We start from the raw sequence: 10,090 nt of genomic DNA, 5'->3' as shown, positions 1-10,090 counted from the left end.
GAAACACTTGGAAAACATGACTTGAGCTCACCCGTTAGAAAACAAGTTTTTTTGTATAGAAGATAAAATATATTTTGTTTTGAAAACAAAATGGATTTAACCTCACCAGTTCTCTCAAATAAACTCACTTTTTTTACTTTTCTCTCATTTTCCTCTCTAGACCATAAACTAACCTCATGCTTTTTCTTTCTCCGTCTTTTTCTCACAAGATTCTTTTTCATCAATCTACATGCTTTTGTTTTGACCTTTTCTGACTTTTCCTCTAACTCAAACACATCAACATGAACTTCAATATTAGGTGTTACAATACACTAATTTTTCACAAGGTATGTCATCTTGAACTTTATTAATGGGCATACTTTCCATAGATGGACTGACCTTTTTCTAATTTTGGTCACACAAATTCAGTTCTTGAGTCAATTTAGTTAGGCAATCAACCGCTTGATGTAACTCAACCAAACTATTGCGAAAAGTCTTCCAAAACTTTCATTGCTATTGTACCTCTCATGGCGATTTCTTCATTGATGAAACATGCTCTTAAGTGAAAAGGAATAGATCTTAAAATACTCAATTCACGGATGGTTCACCACTCACGCACATAAAAGGTAGGCAATTTGAGAAAGTGGCTATATTATGTATTGGGTAAGTTTATGTGGAATAAACAATCCTTGAAATAGATAGCTATTCAATATAAGCAAGACAATAATAATAATAAGCCCAAAAAGAACAAGAAAACAATAAAATACTTGAACAAACAAGGAAAAATACAAAGCAGTTTTTGAACAAAACTGACATAGAAATGGAATTGTAAATAAAAGGATATTATGCAATGAATTTGACAAAATGCTCTTCTTAACAATTCAAGATACACGACTGATCTAAAACCTTATTGAAGGACCCAGAGTCAAATTCGACCGCTTACATTGAGAAAGAAAATGAAAGATAAGAAGAAAAGTCAATGATTTCAGATTTGAATTAGTTTTCGACATTTAATGACAGGAAACTGTAACGACACTCAAATGAACATGCAATTGACCTAGGAAATGACAAAAAAATAGAGTCAATGTTATAACTCAATTATGCCAAATTGGTTCAAATATTCAAGATTAAACACACAATTTGCATGAATAATTTCAATAACAAAATTCTGGAATTTTTCTCTTTTTTTTTTTTTTTTTTTTTTGCTTTTTTTTTTCAAAGATCTAAATTTGATCAATAAAATTGAAATAAGATTTGATGAAGAACAATGGATGAAAACAACAAAGAACTAAATGAACAGAATTAGAAATTTGAATGAAAATATAAAAATAATGAAGAAAGATAGAATCAATTCTAGAGTAGGCCACAAAAAATGCAACCTATGTTCTGATACCAAATGATAAGGCAACTCTAACCCTCCGTCCAAAGATCCAAGCTATTATGTAGCAAGAATCTTTGAATATAAGAAATTAACAACTCCCTATACGATTTAGTTCAACCCCGAGAAAATGCTAGAAATAGATACCTCTCGATCGAAGATTTAGAAGCAAGATTGGGAAATCTTGTTTTAGATTGAGTCATTCCACAATCAACTCGTCAAGGTTTTGAATGACTCACATGCATTCTATCATAAAAATTGCAAAATTCAAAGGGAAAAGTCTCAAATATGAGATCTTAAATTTCATTCATCGAATTCTAATTACAAATGGATGGAGGGAAGACTTTATATAGTCTCGTAGAAATTCTAAACCTATTTAATGTAAAGTAGAAAAAGTAAAAATAAAACATTAAAAGAGTTCTTCATCTTCCAACCAATATCTTCTATCCACCATCTTCCAACTACCATCTTTAATGTAGTATCATTAATGACAGCCTCCGTCTTTTCAACCACTATCTTTAATTCAACCCTATTAATTGCAGCCTCCATCTTTTCAACCACCATTTTCCATGCATCTCCATAATTATCAAAATATAAATTTAACACTTAAAGCTAGGAAAAAATTTAAGACAACAAATACCTATAAAATTTAAATGTTGGAAATTACTTAAAATCAACTAAAGTTTACTAATGCTTCTCATTAGTCCCGATCCACATCAATCCCAAACTTTGGGGTTATATCAACTTAAACCATAAACTAATAGTTATATCAATTTAAACCTTGAACTTTATGATAATATCAATTTAAACTCAAAACTAATAATTGTATCAATTTAAAACCTTAACTTTCATAAGTGTATCGATTTAAACCCTATACTTTCATAAGTGTATCCAAATAAAACATAATGGAGGGTCTAAATTGAAACATTGATGAAACTTCAAGTTTAAATCAATACACTTATGAAAGTTTAGAGTTTAAATTGATATAATTATTAGTTTTGAGTCTAAATTGATACACTTATAAAAGTTCAAGATTTAAATTGATATAATTATTAATACAATTATTAGTTTAGAGATTAAATTGATATAACCTCCAAAGTTTAAGAGTGTAAATTGATTTTTGCCCAAAAAAAAAAATTCATTTTCAAGTCGGTTAAAAAAAATATATATATATAGGAAGCAATAAAAGAACCAATTTTAAATATTAAAGAGAATTTTTACTAAAGCCAAGTCCAAAATTTTGATTGTTCAAAATTTCCAGGAATGTATGTTTTAATATGTTAAATGTCGGGTATAAAGATTTAAATCTCCGATCTTAAGAAAAATAGTTTATGTCAATAATCTCTTAAATTTGTTCATGTTGATGTTGGTAATGTAATGAAGGTTTATTTGATCTTCATAAGGTTCTTAATCCAATATGTCATAAAGCTACAATCGTAATTAGAATAACAGTTTAGTTCAATTAATTTGGAGAAAAAAATCAAATAATCTAAATCTAAGCATTAAATGAAATGTTAGAACATTTGAAGAGAGGAGTGAAGTTATTTAGTCATGAGAATGAACATGAAAGAATTCTTTCTTTAAATTTAACATAATGAAGGGAGATTTTTACAAGAATGTGTAATTGATAATAAACGTGATGAGAAATAAATAATTATAAATTGAACGCTTTTACCAATATTAATTTGGAGAATGTTGGGGTAGCACACAACATTGACCATTAAAACTAAAATATCTAACATAATTCTTAGTTAAAGACTGAGGACCTAAATTAGAAAATTCTAAAAGCCTTTTGAACTCCCTTAAAAAAAACTAATTCTTTCAATGTCAAATTAATTTCTAAATTAACTAAGTAGTTGATGATGAGAAGTATTCCATATCACCTAATTAATTACATTTTTTAGGGATTAATCTAGATTTTCTAATTAAAACTAATTCAATTGCAATGTTCTTAATGAAGCTATGAAATCTAGCAAAAACCTGAACACACACATGAGCTAGTCAAGATGCTACTTAATTGCATACGATCACAACGATTACAAATAGCGATCAACATTTAGTGAAATGAACAAACTAGTTTCATTGAGTCATCAATTCAATTGAAACAAACATGTCATGATTAAACAAAACTTAAAAACAAACATGTCATGATTAAACAAATTAAAAAAAAATCACCATGATGAGAATCTAATATTAAAGTATTCAAGGTAGTTTATCTCTATTTAAAAAAAGTAAAGAAAATAAAGTATGTTTCATTAAACATACCGAACCTTAATTAAGCATCTAACATTGTAATTTTGTGTTTATCATGAAACATAGTGTAACTCAAACACAAAAGTTACATGCACAAAATTGCAAAATATACGTAAAGTTTTTAAATTGGTAGATACTCCAACCAAACTAAACTTTGCTTAACTCAACGTGTCAAACACTCTATAACACTATAATCATCAAATACTACTATAACCAACTGTGCACACCAAAAAAATTGAAATTTCCACATGTTCAATTTTTTTTTGAAAAAAGAGAGAAAAATTCACATTCAATAATTGAAATTCAACAAAGAGAAATAGAGGCTCAATGAGTGAATTTAAATTTCTGAACGATAATCCACAGCTTGCAAAAACTAGTTTCATCTACTATGTAAAAAAGAGAAAAAAAAGTTAAAATTACAATTAGAGATTAATTATATTGATTATTGTAAATATTATACATTCTCAGCAACATGAAGAAGTTTCTCTCTTAATTGGTCAAATAAAAAATATACAGAGCATTTGCCAATTTTCAAATTCAATTTTGAATTTAATTTATACCTCCTACTTTCAGCAAGGCGCTATGTCTATTCAATATCCTTCATAGCATCCTGCAATATTAAAAAAAATAAATAAATAAAAATAAAAACGCCATTCAGAATCCTCTCATATTTCCTCAGCAAAGAACCCACCCCACATACCGTGTTTGCATACCGTGTTTGCATGTATCCCGACTAATCTTAAGGAATGACTGTTTGATCGTGGACATATGTGTTTGCATGTGTCCCGACCAATCTTACAGAATGACTGTTAAGATCTTATAAAATGACATTTTATGTTGACACTCACAAAATATCCTACATATCCATAAGACCACTCATTCAATTACATGTACTTTAACTAATATTATGATTGTTTAATTCTACAAAATTTAGTATCATACATCTATGGAAAATTTAATATCCTAAACATCCATTCTACCATATATCCAATTTATGTGTTTTTTGACTAATATCATGTAATAATTATCTGATCCAACAACATTCCATCTCAACATTCTCCAAATACTTAGATAACCCTTTTGAATTCATGACTTGCTCTTTGACCACAATCCCTCCTCAGAGAATGATGAGAAAGAGATGCAAATAAGTTAGAGTTATGAACTTATAAACTATAAAATGACGATCTAGTAAATTTCATGATTATGAGTCCATTCCATAAAAAAATGAGTTCATTTCATATTGGCTAGATTGAAATAAGACTAGGTTCTAAAGAAAGATTTGATTGCATTAAGTCTGTGCTATAGCAATAAGGTATATTACCTTGGCTAATCGTGTAACGTATGCAGCAGCCAATGCTGTTGCCAGCAATCCCAGTCCTAAAGTCCATAGCTGACCATTTCCCCCTCCTAGCAAACCAACTTCAGACTCTTCTTGCTGAAACACCCCAAAGTAAAATTAACAGCAGAAAGAAACAGACAATAAGATTGAAACTCAGGAACTCAGAAATGATCGTTAAGAAAGACAGCAAACCCAACTAAGAATCCAGATCAGAGATTATCTTCAACAGAAAAACCAAATACGATTAGCATAACATGATGCAATCTTGTGTTTATCTTACCTCTTAAAAAGTGTTTTTAAATGTTTTCTCAAAAGAGCATTTTAAGGCTTAGTTTAGAATTGTTGTAGCATTTCAAATAATTACTGATAGCTGCACTTTTAAACAAATCAGCAATAAAATGAAGTAAATAAGTATTTGGTAAATTTCAAACTTAAATGTGAAAAAGTATTATAGAATAGGTATAAAATAGGAATCTTAATACTTAGTTAGAAGAGGCATGATATTTTGGGAACTCAATCTCAAAAGCTACTCTACATAGATTTTAGAAACCAACAGAATTGCAAGAGTGATTTGCTCTAAATTTTCTTGTAATCAGTTTTACCAAACACTAACAAAGGTTAAAATTTCCTCATAATCACTTTACACCCTTGCAAAATCAGTCCCAAATGCACCCTAAGTACATTATTGAATTTTTTTAAGAAACACTGTTAACTGGTCAAATGCACCTTTTCCTAACTGAAATTTTAATTAAAGAAGTACTCATTCATAAAAAGCACATGCCTAAACACTTTAAGAGCCGTGGCCCGTGTCAAATACACATTTACGAGGTAAGATACTATTATGAAAAATATAATCACATCTCTAAGCAGCGGGGGCAACAGGTTGAAAACTTACAATAATTGCACGTCCAAAGGCGCCCGCACTCACATAAGCCCAGGTTCCTGGAAGCATCCCCAGCCAGCTGCATTAAAGATAATAAATCCGTTTACGTTTTCAACAACTTTTTAAGTTCATACAGCGCATAGCATTCTGTACGTATTGATACAACTGACTGAGGAGAATCAAAATAGTATATTGAAGAAAAGGAAAGCTACAATCATTTATGAATTTAAACATCACTATAGAAATGAAACAAGGACAGAGGTACAATTTTTTACATTCATTGAGGAATTGCAAACTGACCTTCCTAACACATAGGGAACAAATTTGACAGATGTGAGTCCATATAAATAATTTCCGAGAGAAAATGGAAGCAAAGGGCTCAAACGTAGGAGTGTGACAACTTTGAAACCATTTTCTCCAATGGCTTTGTCAATGGCAGCAAATTTCTTGTTTCCTTCTACTAGCTTAAGAATACGCTCACGAGCAAAATACCGAGCAATCAAAAAGGCAACACTAGCAGCAACCTGAAATAATATGAGGTAATAAGTTCATAATCAGTGGCCATATGTTAATCTATCTGTTTGTTATACTGGTACAAAAACACTCACCGTTCCACTGATGGATACTATAACTGTCCCAATTACAGAGCCAAAGAGTAGCCCAGCTGACATTGTTAATGGAATGGCGGGAATTGCAAGGATCTAAAAGGTAAGAAATCATACCATAAATTTCACAATGAATAGTTGGCAAAAGTAAAAACATAAACCATGGAAGAATCTCTCGAACCTCCACATGGCAACCAAAAAGTAGTACCACAACTAGCACAGGAAAAACAATATTCATAGTTTTAGCATATATGTTATAGACCTAGGCCAGCATAGTACATTTCTCTACTACAAAAGTATCACGTCCACTTCTTGCATTATGTTCATAGCCCCAGCTCCATATGATTCCGAGGGGGTGAAGTAGACAAAAGACTACAAAGATTTTTAAACTATTAAGTTCTCCAACTGAGCCACCCTAAATATGCCACGCCTTACCACAAAGGGCACCTCTATAGATGTAGAATATTTGAATTAAATAAGAAAATAAGTGTACCTCCAATCCTGCATATACTGCTACGAATAAAGCATATCCTGCTGGACCATATCCTGTACATCAAAAGCGCTACGTTAAGAATTGCATGATTGAGAGAGATCCTTCAGAGAAATGGAGAGCTCCTCAGCTATTCACCATATGCCTTTTTCTTTGGTAATGATTTTATGTTTAAAGAAGATAGAATTATCATAGTACTGCACCCACTTAATGTGAATAACACCATTATTAGATTTTGGGAACTAGAATTAGAAAGCAGATAGATGCCGATGCAGATGGGTGATGACAGATAACTGATTAGTCAATCCATTATGTTTAAACACTCAGTGGTCAAAGGAATAAGTTGTTAACCAAAATGTTTAGGAGGAGATGGTTTACACATTAAATATACTCACAATCACTCTATACCGCAGTGTGTCAGTCTCAGACTTCAGTGAAGAACTGCCACAAACATTTGGCCAAAAGAAACATACTATGTAATCTTATAGTCCTAATATCCAAACCCCCAAGTCGACAGGCTTAAGAACCAGCTCCCACTTAACTAAATGCAAACCACCTCCCATATCAACCCCTTCCCACAAAAAGCTTTCATCAATCTCTCGGATTCTTACAGATCAAGTCTGAAATCCTAACTAAGGACAAAAAAATAACTAGGAACCCCGCCAAAACTGCCCAAACAAGAGAGTCTCCCTCCAGAAAAATGTCTTTTACCAAGACGATAACCATTTCTACAACTTTTCCAGGGCAGGATTTCAAAATAACTGACTTCTTGGATTCCCTCCCAAAGGGAGCCCTAAATAAGTAGAGGGGAACTGACTCTACACCCAACCAAAGCAACCGAGAAGTCTAACTTAGGGGGACAACAATTTAAACCTAAAATGGAGCTCTACCCTCTAAGACTAGAACATATGGTTTGAAAATGTTGAGGATTTCACCTTAGATCAGGGGACCTCATACTCTTTATAAGATAGATGAGTTTTTCCTCTCATTGCTAATTGGTTTTGAGATGAAACCCCATGTTATCTAATATGGTATCAAAACCCATAAAATCTAAATGGGTATTTGGTTCAATAAAAAGAAATTGGAATTCAATAAATAATGGTGAACTCAAAAGAGGCACCATCTTGAAGGGCATGTTGAGCATTCCATGTTAAAAAAAAATGAAGAGACATCACACTTTTTATAAAATAGATGAGTTACTCCTCTCATTGCCAATTGGTTTTGAGATGGAACCCACATTATCTAATAGAAAATTAATAACAAACTAGAATAAACATGTAAGTACAAGAGAAGCATAGGATATTACTCTATAAACTATTAGTGTTTCAAGACTTTCAACTGTTTTCCCTTTTTTGAATGGCAGTAGGCAGTTCAATTAACTCCAGGCATTATATAGTTAAATTTTTCTAAAGGGGAAGCTATAAACTCACATTTCTACAGAAATTGAGGTTAAATTGCATCAGACTCTAAAGAGAGAAGAAGAAGAAGAAGAAGAAGAAGAAGAAGAAGAAGAAGAAGAAGAAGAAGAAGAGGAAGGAGGAGGAGGAACAATATATGATTGCCACATACACAAACACACACAAACAGAATCAGCACAAATTTTAGAACAGCCTTCCGTTACTATAACCAACGCATAATCGAGACCAATTTCAAACAGCAATGAACAACACCCCCCCCAACAAAAGCAAAATGCTCATTGAACCACAATGAAATCAATCGTGCCACCAAGAAATTCATTCCAAAGTTCAAAACAAAAAAGCAAAATGCGATAAACCATGACAAAATTACCATCAATAAACGTCGAAAACTGATTCAAGAACGCGTTAATCGGATCCCTGTAAACATATCCAGCAAATGCAAATCCACCAATAACCCCAACAAGCAGCACACCAGCCAAAAGGGTGCCCGTAACCGCGGTGCCATCTTCCAAAACGTCTCCATCTCCGTCCACCCCTTTATTCCCTTTATCGCCGGCGTCGTCGTCGTTGGATTTGGGGCTAAAGAGCCACTTGAAGCTCTGAGGGGCGCTAGTGGGTGTCTTCTGAAGAGTGGGTTTCTTGGATTGCTTGAGAGAGGAACAAGGCTTGAGGAAGTGAAAGCGCTTGTTGGGTCTGAAGCTGAAGAGGAAAGAAGAGGAAAGAGGAGGAGAGAAATGGAGAGAAGAAAGACATGGCGGTGGGTTTGAAGATGGCGGCCTTAAGGTCAGAAGGGCGCGCATTATAAACAAAAAAGAAGAGAAGAATTGCGTGAAAGCCGATCAGCTCATCAATGGAGCTCAGCTCACTCAGATAAGAGCAAGGAACAACGAAGAAACTGAATTTTTCTGCAACTTTTTCTCTTATTATTATTATTATTATTATTATTTTGGTTTTGGGGTTTCTTTTTCTTTCTTCTTCTTCTTCCTTTTTCTGTGATTTTTTCTGTTATGTCCATTTATTATTTGGATAGAAATAAAATTAAAAAAAAAAAATAGAGAGAGAGAGAGAGATTTGGGATTATTTGACGTGGGGCAATATAGAACATACAACATCTGAAATGAGAAATTTTCGAACTATTATAATAATAATAATAATAGTGAATGTTCTGGACGGAAAAGAAAATTGGTAATTTGGAGGCAAATGTTTTATCGGTGGATTTAAATCTAATTTTAATTCCTAAATTTAAAATCTTATTTTATTTTACCCTCTAAATTTAAAAAACGTTGATTTTAATCTCTATATTTTTAAAAGATATTTATTTTAATCCATACTCTTAAAATTAAAATTATGTTAATCATTCGATAGAAATATGAAAGAACTTATATTTTTTTTTTTATGATTAAACTCTAGATCTATTGAACAAAATGAGGATGAAATATAACGTCAACAATCAATACATTAGGATATTAAACAATCAAAATTTTAAATTAAATATGTCTTTTAAATCTCCTGTTTTGCCACCTTCGAAATTCAAACTCTAGGTTTGATTTTTTTTTTTTTTTTAAAGGAAAAAATTGGTCGGTATTTGTTTCTAATGAAGGATTTTTAAAATGTGAATGTGGACAAAAATTAGGTCTCGGATTTATGGGTGGATGTCTCATGTCATACAAATAAACAAATTTACAAAATTTACAAAAGGTTATTTAAAAATGAAGTTAATGAATACATGTCCATCCTAATCTTTT

General features: G+C 31.9%; 1 protein-coding gene across 1 annotated transcript; it reads right to left on the bottom strand.

Moving 5' to 3' along the window:
* Positions 1-4,020: 4,020 nt before the first annotated feature.
* LOC120079801 (SNARE associated Golgi protein family) lies at positions 4,021-9,452 on the bottom strand. The gene is made up of 7 exons (XM_039034205.2): positions 8,716-9,452; positions 6,931-6,983; positions 6,441-6,533; positions 6,133-6,356; positions 5,845-5,911; positions 4,932-5,045; positions 4,021-4,220 (listed from the first exon to the last, which is right to left on the bottom strand). Exons 1-7 carry the CDS (start codon positions 9,143-9,145, stop codon positions 4,197-4,199), a joined length of 1,005 nt encoding a protein of 334 aa, XP_038890133.1. The 5' UTR covers positions 9,146-9,452; the 3' UTR covers positions 4,021-4,196.
* Positions 9,453-10,090: the final 638 nt, after the last annotated feature.

This window comes from Benincasa hispida, chromosome 6 (genome assembly GCF_027475165.1).
Source record: "Benincasa hispida cultivar pf3 chromosome 6, pf3_genome.v1.1, whole genome shotgun sequence".
Classification (NCBI taxonomy): domain Eukaryota; kingdom Viridiplantae; phylum Streptophyta; class Magnoliopsida; order Cucurbitales; family Cucurbitaceae; genus Benincasa; species Benincasa hispida.
Note: the sequence above shows the minus strand (reverse complement) of the source record. Positions and strands in the feature narration are given on the sequence as shown.

Coding starts and splice junctions, on each gene's coding strand:
- LOC120079801 (XM_039034205.2), bottom strand. CDS start 9,145: ATGCGCGCCCTTCTGACCTTAAGGCCGCCATCTTCAAACCCACCGCCA. Junction 5,912..6,132: donor GTTCCCTATGTGTTAGGAAG/GTCAGTTTGCAA, acceptor TCTTTAATGCAG/CTGGCTGGGGATGCTTCCAG. Junction 5,046..5,844: donor CCTTTGGACGTGCAATTATT/GTAAGTTTTCAA, acceptor GGGGTGTTTCAG/CAAGAAGAGTCTGAAGTTGG.